Here is a 21,569-nt window from a genome sequence, read left to right as displayed (position 1 = left end):
TATTCCAATCTTTCTTCCCAGGCTCTTTGGGCTCTAAGAGAGCACATCACAGAAGCACTTACACATGATGGCTATGTCTACAAGTATGATATATCGCTTCCTGTCCAGCAGCTCTATCAGTTAGTTGTGGACGTCCGGGCAAGGCTGGGAATGGGTGCAAAGAATGTGGTTGGCTACGGACACTTAGGTGAGTAGCACTAAGGGATCTGTCAGCAGCACACACAGCAAGGTAAACTTGCAAAGTTTCAAGTGAACGAAGGTGGTTGCAGAAGATTGGATGATCAGAATCTTGCCAGTCTTTCCAACTCTTGATTTAATTCTTGTGGGATCTCCAAGGAGGCACAAGAACCAATCAAATAGGTCTCACTGTCCTACTGTCTTACCCATTATATTTGTTTACAGGCCTACACTTTTCCAATGCAATTTTCCTAGCCATGTCTTATGGTTGACTTTTTTCGTCAAGGTGCTGGCTGCTTCTCCCACTTATAATGAAATACACTTCTTACTTTATAGAAAAGCAGCAACATATATGACCACTGCCTCTTGTTCAGCACTCTTCTTCATGTTTAATATTAAAGTCCAGCAGAGTGTGGGGTAGGTCCTCCGACATCTCACGGAGAAGACACGACACTGCACCTTTCAGTGTCAACACCTGCCGGAACACTTTGACACGAGCCATTGACCCCAGTGGGGGTGACCGCCTACATTTACAGGTACCACAATTAGGGTGCTGTGTGTGTTATGTCACTCTCATTACACTGGCCCACCATTGACAGCGTAGATAGAACTTGTTTTTGGTCCTGATGAATTGCTGTCTATTTGACATTTAGGCAAGAAACATGTTAACCTTGGAGCACAGTACCCTGCAACATTACAGCAGGGGTGTGCCACACTTAGTTTTAATCAGGATAGGGGCCACATTAAAATAGTTTTGACTGGACCTCTACCTCCTGTTTTAGACTCACAGGCACTGCACCTAACGGCAAGGAATAAAATATCTCTGCTAAAGAGCCCCTTCTAGGGTGCCCGTCGGGTATTGTAGAGCCGACCTGACGAGGTGCAGTCCCTAAAATGAAGCAGGACACCTAGCTGGCCTAATTCCAAAAGGTAGAATTCCCCTCCTCCATCTAGCCATTAAGTGAGCTCAGTTTCACTTAAGTAACCTGTTCGGTCCTATTCTGTCAGTACCTTCCTACCCTTCTGTATTGATTAATATTAAAGTGGCTCACTTAAAATACACAAGCAGTGGATACGGAAGGGCAGGTTACATATCTTCGTTCAGCACTAGAAACTGTCTCATTTGCCTTGGCTTTTGGCTTAAGTTACGTACTCATGCATACAGAGCTTTCATGTTACTTACCTTTGTAATTTACTAGCAGCCCGTCCCGACGTTGTCCGGGTATGAATTGCTGCCGGCCAGTAGTATATTGTTTCGTAGGATTTCGTTTTGATAGCATTTCTTATCTGTGACAGGCCTGTGAAACGCTTCGATTCACAGTGCACTGCTGATGCACTTAAGAGTGCGCGTTCAGTAGTGTGTGAACTCGAGTTTCCCTACTTTATTTTCCTTGCAATATTATATAGCGCAAACTCGACAACATGGCATGAGCACAATTTACATTACAGAAGAACACATTCATTTGTGGTAGGCACGGGGAGACAAAGCGGTTTGTCTGGAATCACAGGATGTTGAGCTGATGCCGAGATTCGAACGTAGCTCCCCATCTCTAAAGTTCGTAATTCTAGAACTTGTGGTGGGAGGCGTGTCTAAAAGTGTATGTCGGTGCTGGACATCAATGAGAGAGACCTGTGCATTTTTTCAATCGGTGGTGAAAAAATATGAGTATGTTGCTGGAGATGTGGGCCGCCGTGCCACCAATGTACTTACGGGGGAGGGTAAACACCCATTATTCCGCAACTTTCTTTCCGCATACCATCAGTCCGCATACTTACAAAAGTACCATGACTCCGCAATGCCATTATAACGCGTGGCATTACATTTTATATGCTTTTACCACGCATACATTTACAACAAAATTCGTTGTAAATGCATGAATGATAAAAGCATGTTTTTTTAAAATGTTTGGATAAGGCAAGTATGGGTATAGGGGTATATGTTTTGGGGTACTAAGGTATATGTTTTGGGGTGTTTGGGTATTTTAGGGTTCAGATATAGTTTTGGGTTCTGGGGTACAGGGGTATTTTTAGGGTTCAGGGCTAGGTTTGGGTTTTTGGGTATAGGGGTATTTTTAGGGTTCAGGGGTAGGTTTGGGTTTTGGGGTACAGGGGTACAGGGGTATTTTAAGGGTTCAGGGCTAGGTTTGGGGTACAGGGGTATTTTCTAGGGTTCAGGGCTAGGTTTAGGTTTTGGGATACAGGGGTATTTTAGGGTTCTGAGTTAGGTTTGGGTTTTGGGGTACAGGGGTATTTTTAGGGTTCATGGGTAGGTTTGGGTTTTGGGGTACAGGGGTATTTTAAGGCTTATGGGCTAGGTTTGGGTTTTGGGGTACAGTGGTATTTTAGGGTTCAGGGGTAGGTTTGGGTGTTGGGGTACAGGGGTAGTTTTAGGGTTCAGGGGTAGGTTTGGGTTTTGAGGTACAGGGGTATTTATAGGGTTTAGGGATAGGTTTGGGTTTTGGGGTAGAGGGTATATTTATAGGGTTAAGATGGGTTAGTGTTTAAGGGTGTTGGGGTATTTTATAGAGTAAGGGTGGGTTGTGATTATGGGGTGCAGGGGTATTTAAAGTAGGGGTGGGCGGAATTGGCGCAAACTTGGTACAATAAATCCGCAATATTTAGTTCCGTCATATTTCCAATTATTAAAACAGAAACCTCATATATCTATACTAATATAATAAAGAGAGAGCTCAAACCTTTGAGGCGGGTAATCTCAGGAACCACAGCACCAATCACAACACCCAATACAGCGTTGGAACGGGCAGTTGCAGCAGATGGACATAGGCTATGCAGACGCCCACCATATACATTTAAAAGGTAAAAGAACCATGCCAGCAAAGTAGTCCCTTGTGGGCGTGTCTGCATTGTGCTGTGGGTGTGTGCTGGGGGCGTGACAATCGCTGGGGGCATTCCGTCACGAGTGGTTTTTTTTCTTCCCAGGTTCTATACGTTCCTGCTCCCTTTAAATAGTAAATAACAAGTATTTCTACATGCTAAAATGCATATAGTCATTTCACAAAAGTGAAATTAGCTTCCAGCAAGCAGTGGGAGAGGTGATGATTTTGAGATCAAGCCCCTGCAAAGCATTATGGGACGAGATTAGCAGTGGGAAGTGTATATTATAGTATCCAAATAATTCTACAAAGAGCTGCAGTTCACCTGTCGTCCCCAGTTGTCCCTGATGAGGCAAATGCAATAGCATTTAAAATATTATACATCAAGCTGCAGTTCACCTGTGGTCCCTAGATGTCCCTGATGAGGCAAATGCAATAGCATTTAAAATATTACACATCAAGCTGCAGTTCACCTCTTCGTCCCTAGATGACCCTGTTGAGGCAAAGGCAATAGCATTTAAAATATTATACATCAAGCTGCAGTTCACCTCGCCGTCCCTAGATGTCCCTGATGAGGCAAATGCAATAGCATTTAAAATATTATACATCAAGCTGCAGTTCACCTCGTCGTCCCAAGATGTCCCTGATGAGTAAAGTTCAAAAACATTGAAACCCTTTCATGAATGCTAAAATTTATGCTAATCTTATCCCATAATGCTTTGCAGGGCCTTTTAGTTGTATTTTTGCCCATAACTGTGCTTGGGGTGGTTCTAAGAGAATGGGACCTCCACTGAATTACTATTTAAAGGGGACAGGAATGTATAGAACCTGGGAAGAAAAAACAACACTCGTGAGGGAAGGCCTCCAGTGATTGTCACGCCCCCCAGCACACACCCACAGCACAATGCAGACACGCCCACAAGGGACTACTTTGCTGGCACGGTTCTTTTACCTTTTAAATGTATATGGTGGGCGTCTGCATAGCCCATGTCCTTCTGCTGCAACTGCCCTTTCCAACGCTGTATTGGGTGTTGTGATTGGTGCTGTTGTTCCAGAGTTTACCTGGCCAAAAGGTGCAAGTTCTCTCTTTATAATAGTAGTATAGATTTTGCAAATCATTAAGAGATTGCTTTAATGCTAGAGTTACAGACTGTTTGATGCCACCCTCTCATTAAGCTTGGGTAATAAATACATTTGAACAGGAGTCATGTAGCATCACCAACTATTTGTTCAATCTGAATTCAGGGTATATTGGCACCAGTGCCAGAAAAAAAAAAATAATTCCGTACAGATTTAAATTTTTTTCTGTATTTTTAACATTTTATTTAGGTAGATCGCCCTGAGGCGTGTTCCTGTTTCTCAAGGAATAGTTTATGTCGGTCTATAGAATACTGTACAAGCGGTCAATCATTGCTCTTAGCTGACATGTCACAATGATTTTCTTGATTCTAAGGGCCCCAATCCGCCGGCCATCCTAATGGGCCCCTTAATGTTCCGAAACAAATATTGGTGTAAGCCTTAGCTACTTTGAGTCTGCAATCCATTTGTGGGTGTGATTATTGTTGTTTGAAAAGATTGGTAGAAATGTGGTTTTATCTGGATTTAATTCTTGGAAGTTTTTGCAATCTATATTTGAGTTACTTAAGGTTGCATTACACTCTCTAAACTTTTGTTCTTTTGGTCAGCTGTCCTAGCATATATCTGGTCATCATGTATCTCCTTTGACTTCCTTAAACAAAATGTATATACATTTTTGGAATCAGTAGCTGCGGATTCCAGTCCAGATGTCATCCGTTAAGTACTTAATGCGCCAAAAGTTGTCACAAATGTGGTTAACTCCTTAGAGTCTGGTACTAGTGCTCCTGTAGGTGTGCTGCTATTAGATCTATTGGTGTGATTGATTTGGCAACCCCCAAGAAGGAGGACATTTCCTGTAATTTAAGGCAGCAGATGATGCTTAACAATGTTCTTGTTGAGAAAGTGCGAATTGCACACATTTTGCTGTGCCCTCTTATTCTTTTTGCAGCCATCACAGCCAAAAATCCCATTCCACTGCATTAACAATCTCAGTAATCTTTCGGTAACACATGCTGTCCAGTACCCTCTCATCTCACTCCTGATGCTTAGTGACACACTCCTCACTTCATGTGCGACAGGACTAGCCTTTTTATTCAGGGCAATATTGTGTTCAGATTTTTCACACATCTAATTTTATTCTCAGGTATTTCACTGAAACTGCCTAAAATCTCACTCCCACTCAAATCAATTAGCTTCACCAACATCACTGTCTATGTTTATGTGGCTTTAACATAAAGCCTAGTCATGTACAGTCTGATAAATATGCATATATTTTTTAAATTTGAAGCTATCTTCAAAGTAGCCTCTCATTTTAATCGTATGCTTAGCAAAAGCCTTCACTTTGATAACTGAAGGATTTAGATATGCACTCCCTCAAAATTTCTTAAAAGTACAATCTGATGAAATGTTTATAGTTGAACCCAAATTGGCCACGAGTATTAAATACATAGTACGCTACATAAAACTATATAAATAAAAAAATAAAAAAATCTGTCTGCAGTGGGACCTAAACTGATGTTTGTTCTAGTTGATTCAATGCCCATTAGATTCCTAATGTTAGACTAATGTTCTGATTTGTTACCTTTGCCTCAAATTGTAAAGTGCTCTGATATCCTTCGGGATCAAGCTCGCGCTATATAAAACTTTATAAATAAATAGTAACATAGATTTGAAGGGGAACAGAGGAAAGCAATCAGGCACACATATTTTCTGTGTGTAGTTTAAACATGCTACAATTATCACTTGTGAGACAAATGTATGTCAACTCCACTCTCCAAAAACAATCATAAGAACATATCAATGAGCTGTAGAATTTGTTATAGTGATAATTTAATTAAAGAAGAGTAGTAGAACTGTGTCAAAGCACTTCTGATTGTTTTTGAGAGTGAAGTTGACTTTCATTTGTGACAGCCCCTTCAGGTTACCACACTGCACAGGGTGACTGCCCTCTTGTCCATACAGCGGTGTTCCAAGGCAACCAACCATAATCTCCGCAGCCCTCACCTGACATACAGGGGTCAAGTGCCATACACTTATGGGAGAGCCCTGTTCAGATCCTAACACTGCACAGGGCGACGGCCCTATCTTCCTCACAGCGCTCCACGAGGGTGACAGTCTTTTAAATTCAGCGCAGCCCCATTATACAGGGTTGCAAACAATGCACACTTTTTGACAAACTGATTGGTATGGTGGTCCTAACGGACCAGAGTCTCACACCCAGCTCTAGTATCCAGGTGGCAGGATCCTCTCTGGACCTTGCTTCCTCCAGCCAGTCTCCTTCTCTTCAAAGGGTCCTCTATTCTCGGGTTAGGCAGAAGTTGATGCCCCAGGCTCCAGGGTGAGCAGTCTTGATTATCACTGGTAATACCTCCTCACCCAGTAGGCAAACTGGCAGACTCGCAGTCCCCTAGTCCTTGTCACAACAGGCAGACTTTGTAACGAGCATCTCTGTGCTGATGTACAACTTTAGTTTGACGATCTTGGGAGACTCAAGCTCCCCTTTTATAATCGGTTTCCAGACATAAATGTAATTTAGCTTTTGCTGAGTCTTTGAAGTTTGTGTTATGGGAGTTGCATACTCTGAAATGCCCACTCCTCTGTCTTATCCTTAATGCGGAGAGCAGTCTATTAAAAGAGAAGTGTCGCCAGACTTGATAGCCCCAAAACCCAGGCCATGGGAGTGACTAGAGACTCACACCTAGATGTTTGCCTCACTGATACATGTTTATCAAAAGGTTACAAAGACTCCCAGCACTACTCTTTATGGTGTAATTATCAACCCTATCTCCTTCATAAGATGTGTCCAGGCCCCTTTGACCATTACCTCTTTCAGAATCAAAGATGTGTACTGAAAAACTTTCTTCCTCAATTGTCTGTGTGTCCCACCCAGATCTTCTGGATATGCCACAATCCAGAAATCTTTCTGAGAGGCTCCTCCACCTTCACATGCTTCTCCACAGGCCCAGGGTCTCCAAAAATAGAAACCAGAACTTCCATGTTGTATGCCCTTCACAAGCACACATTTATCCCTGCGTACAAACACACATGCGCAGGCTCCCATGTATGGTACCACGTCACAGACACAAATACATCCCAGGGCGTAAAAGCAGACACTTGCTTTCTTCTGTGTATTGCACCTTTCACAGGTACACATACATTCCAGCGCATGTACACAGACAAGCTGAATTCCCAGTATTGTGCCATTCACAGGTACACATATGCCCCAGTGCACAGACATGGGTGCACTGTGCGGTGCTACATCTGTCCTAATTTAGGCTAAGTGTGAGTAAAGCACACCGCAGCAGAACATAACGTGAGTGGGCCAGTAGGACCCATTTAAGGGACACAGGTAATAAGGCCTGGTCACTCTACTGATCATTAGGACTTAAAAAACTATACACAGTAGCCTTCCACCAGATGAGGGTAGCGCTTTTGGCACTCCTCCAGGTCTAAGCAAGAATGCAATCTATGAACAGTCGTAGGTCATGGCCTACATGCAGGATTTATGTTCACCCATGACCAAATATCAGCACCAGGAATCCAGAAATCACTGTAGCTGGGGCACTCGGGGCAGCTTTAGGTGTTCATTACCAGCTGAGGTACTTTTCTGTCCAAACACCAATAAATACAGGGAACCCATACACAATGGGCCAGATGTACGACTGCTTTTAGCATTCGCAAAAGGAGAATTGGGCCATTTGCGACAGCAAAAACGGCTTCTGGCATGTGCTAATGGTATTTTGCGCGTTGGTAATGTATTACCGATTCGCAAAATAAGGTTTGTGAGTTGCTGTTAGGAAAGGATGTTGCAAGGGCATCCCTTCCTGATAGCGAATCGCAGGGTCATGTATGAATGTGTTGCGACCGGAATGCGGTCGCAAAACATTCATACTTTGCCTACTCCGTGAAGGGGGTGGTAAGCTATTTGCAGACAGTAAGAGGTCCCCTTTGTGAATGTGGGCGCCAACATTTTTTAAGAACAGGCAGTGGGCCCTTAACCTTTGCATTTTTCTTTTTTAAATGCATCCTGTTTTCCTTTAAGGAAAATGGGATGTATTAAAAAAACGAAATGGCTTCAGTTAGAAAGCAGTCGCATGCGTACAAGCATTCATGCGCCAGCTCCCATGTATGGCACCAGGTCAGAGACACGCATACATCCCGGGGCATAAAAGCACACACTCGCTTTCTTCTATGTATTGCACCTCTCACAGGTACACATACATTCCACTGCGTGCACACAGACAAGCTGACTTCCCAATATCGTGCCATTCACAGGTACACATATGTCCCAGTGCGCAGACATGGGTGCACTGTGCGGAGCTACATCCGTCCTAATTTAGGCAGCGGTCCCACAAACTTTGCATTTTTTTTAAGTGCATCCCGTTTTCCTTTAAGGAAAATGGGATGCATTTAAAACACTAAATTGCTTTATTTAAAAGCAGTCGCAGACATGGTGGTCTGCTGCCCTAGCAGGCCAACATCCCTGTGAGTGCAGGCCATTCCCAATGGGTCACAAATTGCGACCTGCTTTATGAAAATTGATGAGGCAGGTCTTTTACAACCCCATTGAGAATCGCTAAATGTGTCTGAGAAACATTAGTGCATGTCATTTTTCAAGCCTCTAATTATGAGTCACAAAAAATATCAATTAGAGACTTGCAAAATGAAATGGTTGTACATCTGGCCCTATTTTTCTGTACAGGCTTAAGAATATCAAAAGGAAGGCCCATTCTTAAAGAATGTCTCAAAGGTACACCTCACAAGTCTATAACCTTGCATGAATGCAGAATTACGACTTTCAGGCATTCACAAACATTTACAGGAAATATGCAACAATCACATTTCCAGACATGCTTCAAGCAAAATATTGTGAATCCAGGGTTTGCATGAGCAAATATGTGTGTTGGTGTGCTTTTGCCAAAATCTGCCAAACCTTTGTTTCTTTTTCTCCATGATGAAACCTTTTCTTCCTATGGTAAATCCCCTTTCCCTTACATATCCACTTTTCTAAGGTGTGTTCTTTTCCCACCCTCAAAAAAGATTGAACCCTGCCCTTGTTGGGAGTAGATTTCCCATCTTTTCCAGGATCGAACAGGATTGGATGACCATGTGTCCATAAACATGCCTTAGAGTGTGCACATCTCACAGGGCATCCCAGGCTTGGAACAACCACTTCCTAGCTGCCACTTTCACTCCTCTAAGTAGATATACTCAAATGACAATCTTCAAGTGAGTAAATTATTTTACGAGTGCCAAACCCGCTTTTGTGTATTTAAGCCGAATGTACAAGTGTAAAAAGCGTTGAGATTTACGGACATATACGATTTTGACTCTAACAAGACCTTGCAGAGTTCACTTAGTTGTAAAGTGTAAATATCATCAAGTTATTAATATAGCGCCTCGTATATTCTCATATTTTTGGCAACAAGGGACGGATTAGTGAGAAGAAGTGATTTCCAAAAAAATTACACAGTGTGTTCAGGTGGATGTATCATACTGTCAGTGGTTTCATTAACCCTCAGTTGACAACTCTGGCACAACTATGATCTGGGTTTGTTTACAGTAACAATTTTTAACATCAACTTAATGTTCTACATTAAATAGGCTTTAGCAAATCAGAAGATATTTCCTGTGAAACGTAAGTCAGAAAGAGTAGTGGAGTATTTAGATCAGTGATTAATCAATAACTCCACTTTAATAAAGTGCTGGCATATCTAGAGCTTTAGCATGATCAGAAACCTTGCCTAAATACAGCCCATACATAACTAGACCTTCTGCAAACACAGTGCTTTTAAATATTCAAAGATTTGACACTAATAGAGCCCTGATATATTCAGATTCCAGTATTATGTTCAAATCTTTTTTATTGTGGCCCCGCAAGTGGGGTTATCTTAATAGTGACATAAACACAGCGATAAGCCTACAACCCTGCTCGGGCCGGCCGCGTCATGAGGAGTGCATATAAACATAGTAGGGACGCATAATATGGCAGTCAGTCTTCAAGTATACTGGAATGCCTACAACCCAAAAGGGCCGGCTGCGCATTTCTTCGCTGTCTGCTCTATCTGCACGCTTAACAGTCACTGGCATTGATCGCTCAGCCCCAAGGGCCAGATACAAACTAGGAACAAGAACTGGTGAATTCTTAGGACCAAACGGGCCCAAACAATAGTGCAATGCCGATAGAGGAATCAGCAGTTAATAGTCAAAGAAAGGGAGGGAGGAAAGAGGAAAGATCAAAGGGTGAGCAAAGAGTAGAAGTAGCAGGGCCCAAGGGGGTAAGGTCAGCTCGTTTCATTGCAGGGTAGATCTACAGTCTCCAACACGCTCACATCACACTCTCTGGGTGCATTATGAAGGGAGCAGAGTATCCTCTACCAGACGCAGGGTTCGCAACCTAGGGGGCACATGGCGCTCATGCTCTACTTTGCATAAATATTTCACCAGAGGCTGCCCCACTTTGCCAAAGCGCGTATCGCGGGCCTGCAGTCTAGCCGTGAGGAGCTCCATTGTTAAAACATGCCAGAGGCGTACAAACCATGCCGCCACTGGTGGTGCTTCTGTTCTTTTCCAGTAAAGGGCAATGAGCTGTCTGGCTGCCCCCAACATTTGAGCGCTATCATCCAGTCATTACGGGTGAGCGCCATAAGCCCAGGTGGTTTGACCCCAAGTAGAATTGTGCTAGTGGCATCAGGCAGAGGAAACCCCAAGACCCTCCTGATATGGCTCAGGACCTCCTTTCAGAAGAGGGTTAGCGATGGGCAGGTCCACCAGATATGTAAGAAGTCCCCAGTCGTGGACCGACACCTCCAACACACAGGACAGGAGGCCGGGAACATCCTGTGAAGGCGCTGCGGTGTATAATACCACTGAGTCATCATTTTGTAGGCGTTTTCTTGCTGCGGGATGCTACGGTAGATTTTGGGTATGTCGCGCCACAACCGCAGCCACTGTGTTGGCGTGATGTCGGTACCCGAAAGGGACTGCCATCGAGTCTGGTAACCATGGGAAGGCGGCGTCTGGGGGTGCTGCAGGATATGATAGATTTTCGAAACCAAGCATTTTGAATCAGTGAAGTAGCGAGCCAATTTCTCGAACGAGGTAAAGGCGCGAGTGGCCGCCCGATAAGTCTCATCTCCCATTACCCAGTGCCTTAGTTGGATATACTGCATTTCGGCTTCAGGTGGTAATCGGAAATCCTCCCTACAGTGTGCAAAGGATTTTAAGGTGCCCCCATCAAAGAGGTCCGCAAGCACCCTGGAATTGCCTTGAGACCATCTACGAAAAGCTCTGGTGCAAAGGGCTGGTGGGAACCACGGATTCCCCTCAATTGGAGTGTGTGGTGAGGGAGAGGTGGTGAGGCCCCGGCGCACCTTCACCCGATCCCAAATGCCCAGCACCGTTTTTGTTGGTACCGCTATGTAGGCGCTCGGAGAGCGCCCCGCCCTATGATTCCACGCCAAATCCCATATGGTATGTCCAGTCACGGCTCTATCCATGTGCAGCCACCCCTTCTAGCTTTCTGTGGTACCCCACTTGACTATGTAGCGAAGATGGGCAGCCCAATAGTACTCCACCAGATTAGGACACCCCAGTCCTCCTCGGTCCCGGGGCGCTAGGAGGAGTGCCTGCGAGAAGCGGGGCCTCCTACCTCCCCAAACAAAATTGGTTAATTCCCTTTGCAAGGTTCTTATATTGTGCAGTGGGATGGAGGTAGGTAGGCATTGAAACAAGTATAGTATTTTGGGTAGAATGGACATCTTTATGGCATTTATTCTGCCCAGCCAGGATGGCACAAGTGTCTTCCAATTCCGCAGGTCCTCCAGCACCGCTCGTCTATAATCACTCCAATTAACATGCGTCCAGCCCTCGAGCGAGGGAGTCAACTGCAAGCCAATGTACCGGATGTGCTGTGCTGTCCAGCAGTAGGGCGCTATCTGCTCTAGGTGAGGAATTTCTGTCTTCGGGATGGTGAGATTAAGCGCCCAGGACTTGTCATGATTGATTTTCAAGCCAGAGACGCGTTCAAATAGGCCAAGCGAGGAATGCAGCGCCGGGAGGGACTCTCGGGGGTCTTGTGAGTGTTAAGATGAGGTCATCTGCAAAGAGCGCTACTTTATGATCAAGACCTCCTAACGGGATACCATGGATGTCAGGGGCCCGACGAATCATATCAGCCAATGGTTCTATCGCCAAGGCAAATAGTAGAGGCGAGAGCGGGCACCCTTGCCTGGTTCCTCTGCCTATGGCGAATGGCTCAGTGAGTTGTCCGTTCACTCTAATCCTGGCCCGTGGCGCGATGTAGTGTGCCATAATTCTAGCGACCATCTTTGGACCGAGTCCAATCTTATGGAGGACTGCCCTGAGAAAGGACCAGTCCACGCGGTCGAACGCCTTCTCGGCGTCCAAGGAGAGGAGACAGGCCGGGATCTGCCAATGGTGGGCCTTGCCCACAAGATGTGCCACTTTTCGTACATTGTCAGCCCCCTGCCTTCCTCGGATAAAACCCACCTGGTCGGGGTCAATCAAGCCCGGCATGTGGGGGTCCAGACGTTTCGCCAGTATCTTCGTGTAGATTTTAAAGTCGGTATTTAATAAGGCAATCGGGCGGTAGGACGAGCACATGGCCGGGTCCTTCCCAGTCTTCAGTATCAGAGCAATCTCAGCCATCCCCATGTCCAGGAACGAGCCCCGTTAGTTGCCCGTGGTTGTCCGCGGAAGCACTATAAAATATAGAAGAGGTGAGCGGACTATAGAGGATTGTGGCTGGATCCCCCGGGTGAGTCGAATGATCCCTCTGGTGATTGATGTGAGAGGGGCTGTCTGTAGAGTCAGGTCCTGCTTGGCATGTGTGCTCCCGAGAGGTGCGGGCCAGGGGAGGACTCTGTTCCGGGTCCTCCTCTGTATGGCTGTGGCTTGCTACATATGATTCATTGATATCCCATGCGTTGAGCTAGGTGGTCATAAGCGCAATCTGGGGTGGGTGGGCGGGGAGGGGGGGTGTAGGTTAATTTGCTCGCCGGACTCAGTTCTCTGGTGAGGAACCTGTTTCTCTGTTAAGCCCAAGGCCCGCTTGAGCTTCATATATTGCTGTGGCAGTGGCCTCTGAAGTGCAGAGCCCTGCGCCATTAGATGGGGGCCTTGAACGATATTTTTATTGGACAGGAATGTATTTCATTTATTTGGGTGCTGTACGTAGATGCGCACAGAGAAATAAGGTCGACACTGCTACATGTTTTGTTATACATTTATAAGTAGGATGAGCCAAGGGGGTGGGGTTTTGTTTGCCTTTTAGGTTCCTTATATGTTACTTGAGAACTGATATATAGTCACAATACAGCTGGACGATATGTCTGATTTATGCATGATGTGCTGCCCTCAAATTCAATAATAAAGAGAACAATAAATATAGACAAAATCCGTACTATATTCTGAGTGACATGTCCAGCCGGACAGAGGTCTTTAAGTTTACTAAATGAACAATTAAATTCAAACAGAATACCTTCAACTGATCACCCGTGTGGTACACAAGCCTGTGCCCAACAGTGACAGGTCTTAATACAGAAGGTAGATTTACAGAAAGGAAGGCTTTTTAAGGCAAACGGTGTTAGAAGGTCGACGGCGTTTCGGTCCCCCTATATGTTATAAAACTGAGTCAGTCACTCACTGTTTGCCGACTCATCCGGCAGTATCCTGGCGCCGTTGGAATAGGTTTAAATACCGCGACGCACATAGCACTTGTGGGCTGCTGTATTCACTTTAATACCTCTCGCCGGCCACCTACCAGTGCCCGGGTAATTAGAGGCTTACTACGTTAAGGCATGATTTCAATGCCCTGATGATGGTCCCTATAACATATAGGGGGACCGAAACGCCGTCGACCTTGTAACACCGTATACAAAACGTGATTGCTATGTGTTGTAATGGTGGTCTTTTGATTTTTCTGTATAACAGTATCTAGTACACAGAAAACGTGTGTTTGCCTTAAAAAGCCTTCCTTTCTGTAAATCTACCTTCTGTATTAAGACCTGTCAGTGTTGGGCACAGGCTTGTGTACCACACGGGTGATCAGTTGAAGGTATTCTGTTTGAATTTAATTGTTCATTTAGTAAACTTAAAGACCTCTGTCCGGCTGGACATGTCACTCAGAATATAGTACGGATTTTGTCTATATTTATTGTTCTCTTTATTAATGAATGCATGGGACCGTTGTTGTCTGAAAGAATTTAGCTCCACGAGGTCCTTTGTTGACTTGATTGGGGCCCCTTGTTGTTACAAATATAGCCCTCAAATTCAAGGTACGGAAATGTAATTCATGGCTAGGTCTCCTTCTTTTTTCTAAGGTCACTGCAACCTGGAAGATACCTATATATTTGTGAGATCAGTATTTACAATGCTTTTTTCTCCTTCTAGGTCTTTATAATATGCCAATTGGGCGAAAAGAGACTACAGACCATTTTGAACTATGATTTAGGTACATACACCTTATAGTTCACCCCCTATTTTTGTATAATACACTTTTACATTCATGTGAGTAAGGTGGGGATTTTTGTGCATAACCCCGTCCTGAAGAAGGAGTTTTCAAACTCCGAAACATGTTCATGTAGACGCACATATGAGGTTGATGTACATAATTATAACAACCTCTCACCACACCCCTTTTAAGGATACCAGCCCGGGGGCTAAATAAAAGTTTTTTCACCCCACGAGCCAGGTATTTTTTAACTATCACTTATCACTACCGAACCCCACTACTCACGTACAATCATTACCTCACACACACCACACATGGTCCAAAATCAGTGCTCCCACGTAGTCGTCGGTCGTAGCACGCCGCATCCCGTAGAGGGGTGCGAAGACCCCGATGATGAAGCATGACACCAAGGGGCCTGTTGGAGTATGAGGGGTATTTAAACAACATTGAGTGCTCCCCACCACAGTAGGGATCACTGTCACTATCTGAGTGGATTCCACTTTGTTTATGACATAATCCTCTTATTCCAGTTATTAAAGGCCACAAAAAGCTTAGGAGAGCAGATATCTAGAAAATTAGATCATGTGGGAAAATGCCTGGCAAGTAACAAGAGAATGATAGGATGGAATCAAATAGATTCTAAAGAGTTTATTCAAAGGCTGAGAACTTTTTGTAGAGATGATTTTGGTGATTCGCTAGAACTGGGTGCAAGGTGTTGCATCTGTTTTGAATAATATGACCAATTAAATGTACAGAATGCAGAGCTGCTTAGTATGAAGATCAAAGGGATAGAGATAGTGTACTGTGCACATGAATAGTTTAACAATCATTAATGAAAAGCTAAAAAGGAGCTTTGGAAGGCTGTAAATCTGTCTGGCGAAATCAGGCATTACTTAATACCATAAGGAAAAGACTAGAAATAGAAACTAGAAAATGCAACAACAATACCTCCATTGGAGCTCCGGGGATCGCTCGAAGGAAGCTTGCCTCTCGTTTTTGGAAAGTGGTGAAAGGGTAGTTTGAATGGAGACCCACTCCTTTCATCCTTGAATGCAGACACTATGGGAGGGTACGCGACTGCCTGAGTAAGCAAAACTGCAGGGCTTCAAGGACATGGTCACTTAAGTCAATTGAGTCAGGTCAAACATGGATCCAATGTATCAAAATCACTCTCCCGCCTGACCCTATTTCAGGACAACAGGATACCCAAGAGTGTCGGTCACTGGTCATATGCAATATCTATATACAGCCGGCATCAAAGAGCAAATTAGAGAAAATTCTGACCCTTAAAGCACTTCTCAAATCCTTGCAAGCCACTTACCCACAGGCTGGTTTGGTGGTTTCTGGTGACCTGAACATGTTCCTACTACAAACAGATCCCGCCTATGATATCCAACGAACTAAGCTGTACGGGAAATCAATCCCCCAACAATAACAAACCATCGAAAAAAAGACAAATATGGCAACATGTGCGCCCAGATGTTAGCCGAAATCGGACTGATTACTTTGAACTGCCGATTCTCGCATAACCAGCCAGCATCCTCGACCAGAATTGTCAAAAAGGCTCAATCAATTCTGTATTATACTATGGTGGACTTTGAGGTATTCCAAATAGTAGTCACCTACAGAATAATCCATAAACTGGAGAGTGATCACAGTCTACAAGTAATAGAGATCAGATTACAACACCCAAGGGCCCCAGCAACCAAAGATCTGACTGTAACCCCGACCCTTTACAATCTTAACCGGTTAGCTTGGAACAGAAAGAATGTCGGTGAAATCATGGTTCATGTGAAAACCACTTCGACAGAAGATGATGAAAAAAAAACATTAGCATACCAGGACAACTGGGAAAAAATTATCGCAATCCTAACTGACAAATTTGGTCAACAAAATCAGACTAACAAAAGAAAACCTTCTAAGGTACACCAAGCGCACCTGGGTGCCATAGGGAATAAAAAAAGGATTTTCAATCAGGAAATCAGAAAACTTAAAGGGAAAGACATAAAGAGGGGTGACGACATCAAGCAGCAAATACATACCCTAAGGCAAACATACAAAAAAGAAGTATGGACTGTAAAGAAAAAACACCAAACAGAAATCTGGCTACAATTATTAGAAGCCAGAAAATCCAACAACAAAAGGAAATTTTGGGCAGAAATTAACAAAGTAGTCAATGGAGCAGCCCTCAATTTTAATGTAAATATACTACAGGAAGACTGGATCCACCACCTAGAGCAAACTCAAATGACCAATGCGCATGTAAGGAACCAACATCTCCTCACCCACCCGCTGAATGAAAAGCATGAAGAAGATCAAATCTCTGGTGCAAACTGGATTACGCAATGCCAAGTCCAAATGGTCTTGAAAAAATTGAGGTCAAAAGGTGCGCCGGGTCCGAACGGCTTGCCCAATGGGCTTTTCAAACATGATCAATCGTTTTGGGCAGAATACCTCACCCCATTGTATAATCACGCATTTCAATCAGGAAGTATTCCCTCTTCATGGAGAGGGAGCATTTTGCACCCAATCTTCGAAGCAGACGCGCGCACCCATCCAGCGAATTACAGACTGATTGCGCTTATTGACGTAGAGGCCAAGGCATATGCATCAAATCTCCTGAAAGCATTGGAAGATTGGGTTAGCCGTAACAACATCCTCCCAATCACCCAGACAGGGTTCAGGCCTGGAACCAACACGCTGGCAGCGCTGAATCTTCTTGTAGACAAAGCAATGGCCAAATCAAAGAAACTGTACACCTGTTTTGTCGATCTAAAAGCGGTGTTCGACACAGTACCAAGGGAGATCCTATGGGAAAAGATGACCAGCTGGGGCACACCTCCGAAGTTGCTACGGGCCATTATAAATCTGTACTCATCCACCTCGGTTAAGATAAAACTAGGCAACGGGGACAGAACAACATCAAAAATCCCCACCCACATCGGCCTCAAACAGGGATGTGTATTGGCCCCCACCCTCTTCAACATCTTCACTGCGGACCTCGACAAGAGCATCTCAGAGATCCAAAGTGACCCTTCAATTTAGCCCAACACAAAATAAGGAGTATGCAGTATGCTGACGATATAGTCCTTTGCAGCCAGACCCCACTGAGTCTCCAACGCGCTATACCAAGGTTGCACAAATACATCTGTAAGCATGGGCTGCAATTCAACTACAAAAAAACGAAAGTGGTCTGCTTTGCGTCTCAGCCAGGGCAGCAAACATTCAGATGGTACATCGCTGGAAACAACATAGAGCAAAGTACCACCTATAAGTATCTGGGAGTACTGGTTGATTCAAGATGGTCATTAAGAGAACACACCCTGCACAGAAAAGCCCAGGCAAATAAATTGTGGTTCGCCTTAAACATACTAAAAACAAAATTAAAATGCCCATCTAATGAATACCTGCTGAAAGTGATTGCTGCTAAATTTTTACCCTCCCTCACGTACGGCTCCGACCTATATAGAGACAAAGACGCAAATTTCCTGAACCTCCAACAGTCAGCGTTGTTTAAACACCTTTACCAAATCCCGCTGTTTGCATCACAGGTGCAGGTACACCTCGAATTCGGGTTACTAAATCAGCACCAAGCCAGACAAGCCGCCATAATAAAAACGTGCTGGAAATTAAGAGCAGCTCAACAGGACACGCTGATGGGTCACTGTTGGTCCGAAATTAACAATCAAACAAAAGGAAAAAAGGCATGGAAAACAATACTGGAAGAAGCATTGAAAAACCTAGATATGCAAGAGACGTGGAACACCAAACATACCTTCGCGGCCTTCAAAAAAGCAGCCAATGGTGCGGCAAAACACAAATCCTGGATTGCTGACAAAGCAGCATTGGCTAAGAAAAAACAAGGCTGGATGGTATTGGCTACGTATGAGAGATGCGACCCGCAACCGTATTTAGTTAACCACATAACACCATCCACGCAACAAATGTTACTACGACTGCGGCTGGGAACCTATACCTCAAAAGATCATATCCCGGCATGGCGGCAAACATGGCCAACAGCATTGTGCAGACTTTGTGGTCTCTCTGAAGAAACTTTAATTCACGTCCTGTGCATCTGTCCCTCTCTGTGCAACTTGAGACGGTATTATCTCCTTCAAATATTCCGCCTTTTCCAAATCAGAACATGTCGGTCGGCAGTCATGTTAGTACTGAACAGCCAACAGCTGCAGACGGCCTGCAGGGCCACCACATTTTTTCAGAAAGCGAGCCTCCTACTGCTGAAAAACGAAAAAGAGGTGATCAATGGGACAAAACCCAAAGTCTTAGTGAAACAAAAGACTTTGAAGTTAGACAATGAAAGATAGACTTTTTTACTTCGAAATGGACATCAGTCTGCAGATGCATTTTTAAAATGTATTTTATGGAATAAGTTCTTTTGAAATTTACTCTTTTTGTAAAGGTTTTAACTAACCATACACAATAAAAAAATTTACTTATATTTACTTACTTAATTGGGATCACAACGATAGGGGACATAATACGGAAAGGAGACACCATAACCTTTCCAGAGATCCAAAAGGAGTACAGCTTGTCCAACAAGCAAAAATACAGAGACATTCAACTCCACCATGCCTGGAGAGCGCAAAAACCTGATATAACAGACATCCCTTAATATGCACCATTAGAAGGCTGACTGTTGCAGGAAGAATTACCGGAGAAGGCAGTGTCCTGGACATACAAAACGATAATTAACAATATTCCTGATACACTATCTACACTTAGAAGCAAATGGGAGGTAACCACTGGTACACTAGAAGACATCGACTGGGAAATGGCCTTAATTCATCCCAGAGAGGTAGCAATCAAGCTCAGGCTACGCCTGGTACAGTTCAAAATCCTACATATAATATATTACAACAGAGCGAGACTTCACGCCATAGGCAGAGCAGAGACCGCAGAGTTTCTACGTTGCAGAAAGGTTATAGGTCCCTTTATCCATACTCTGTGGGAGTGTTAATTAATCCAAAGGTATTGGATACGGATAGTGAAAGAGGTTAACTATATATGCGAAACACAGATCCCAAATAAATCCTTCTAGCAAAACATACAGAGGTTGATCTTCCCAAATACAAACTACTACTGAGTAACCTAGGCCTCATAGTTGCTAAGAGAGATAGTTCCAAATACTGGGGTAGTGCAGTCTTACCCACCATGACGGAATGGCGGGCAAACATGGACTTCTATATGGGTGCTGAAAAAACGGTATACACAGCAAGGGATGCCCCAGGAAGATATTGCAGCCCTGGCTGAGTTATTATGGCTTAGAGTTGATGGACAAGGGTCTGACGGAGACGCATTTTAGTACACAGGGGTCTAAACAAGTGGGGCAACTTACTCTTGCTTCACCACGGGGGCACAGTAAATAAAACCTATATGTCGTGGAGGATGGGATTGTTGGGATGAAATGTCAAAAGAAATGTTTTTATGATTTGGTATGCATTTCTTCAAAGAATGGTTACTAATTACAATCCTACGTTTGTAACGTATGTGACACACCTGCTGCTGTTTTGGCTGATTCTTTGAAAACGGAATCAAAACAGTTTAAAAAAACAAAAAATACTAGCAAAAACCCTCAAACGAATCAGAAAATGGTGCAAGCACCCTTCCGGTACTGGGAAAAGATCACAACGAATTTCTGCAGCACTTCCAGAGGCCTCGTAACTGGAAAATCCCACCTCGATGTCTGAAGCCCTTTAAATACTTCCTGGTTGAATATGCAAATCTCGAAGAAGTTCCACTTCCTGGTTCAAGAGGAAGCAGTGGAATAATAGGAATTGTAGTCTTCATCCCCATGTATACCTCCCTTTACATGTAATTCCATGCTTCGTGCAGTTGAAGGAACAGCAAAACCTCCCTGGTGAGTTTGCATGGCGGTTCTGATGTCGCCCTTTCCTTAGCAAGCATATTAGTCGCACTAAAATTCTGTCTGATTCCCTTAAAACTCTAAATAAAAGCCCTCCATTGCAGGTTTACGCTGCTGATGCAGTACTAATTTCGTCAATGTCATTCAAACACTGAAGAAATTTCTCGAACAGTGTGGGATTAAAACCAGCGTAGGAATATCATAGTTATTGACAGTGGCAAACCTGTACAAAGAAGCAAGATATGTATATAAACAATTTGAAATTAGAATGAGTTAGTACTTGTATCTACCATGGGATAACAACGAATCAGCACGAGGAATCACTCTTATTTAAAAGAACCCTCACTCACCAACCTAGTTGGTGACATGCTTCGTCATTGGGTTCCCACCAGAGAGGCCAAATGCCTCCCTGGTGTGCTACGACGCCTGAATTACAGCGGAGCGGGTATTCGTGATGTGGTGACAGTGCAACTGTGAAATAGTGCAAGTTAAAAGATGCTGTGGTTTATTCCCAGAATCATTTTAATGGTGGAAAACCAGGTATCATTAAAAACAGATGAGAGGGACGATATTTATCTGGCTAAATTGACCAGGCACATACAAATTAAACTAGTTGTAGTAGGTGGTCAACATGTTTCAGCTTAAAAAGTGTAATTTGCAAAGCATTCGTCAGGACCGAACCTCTGCGGCGGTATACGCACGCTAAGGTGCACCCTAACCAATGGTGGGATGTAATGGGTAAACTCCCAGTTTTACCATGGGCCTTCTGGAGTTCCAAAAAGCTGATAAATGCTGAAGGAGAGAACACATATAAAACAGACACAACAATTCAGTGAGTACAAGAGTACCTCCTGACAAGTAATCAAAAGGTTGTGTGTGTTCACAACCTCATGCAGTCAAGTACCAACCATTGCTTAAAGGTATAAAAGCGAACACCTCAATTTTAGGCACTCATGTCAGTCAGGGTGAAAATCGTACTGCCGCTCCGTGTTTCCATTTGCATACGGAGGGGTCGTTGTTAAGGGTAGCACCCAATACCCAATGGTAAGCTATTTAATAAGCGCGGATTATGCTTTATCTGTAATGCATTCGGGTTTAGTAACAATGACTAGCCCGTGAACGC

The 21,569-nt window shown here is 44.0% G+C and overlaps 1 protein-coding gene across 3 annotated transcripts in view; it reads left to right on the top strand.

The window, feature by feature from the left end:
• D2HGDH (D-2-hydroxyglutarate dehydrogenase) overlaps window positions 1-21,569 on the top strand; it is an 821,087-nt gene that overhangs the window by 758,407 nt on the left and 41,111 nt on the right. For all 3 annotated transcript variants that reach the window (XM_086943998.1, XM_086943999.1, XM_086944000.1), the window contains one exon: window positions 22-187. In XM_086943998.1, the coding sequence (XP_086800124.1) occupies window positions 22-187 (166 nt within the window). The remainder of the gene's footprint in view (window positions 1-21; window positions 188-21,569) is intronic.

The sequence above is a fragment of the Lissotriton vulgaris genome, chromosome 11, assembly GCF_964263255.1.
Source record: "Lissotriton vulgaris chromosome 11, aLisVul1.2, whole genome shotgun sequence".
Lineage (NCBI taxonomy): Eukaryota > Metazoa > Chordata > Amphibia > Caudata > Salamandridae > Lissotriton > Lissotriton vulgaris.
The sequence above is the reverse complement of the archived record's forward strand: the minus strand, read 5'-3'. Positions and strand labels throughout refer to the sequence as shown.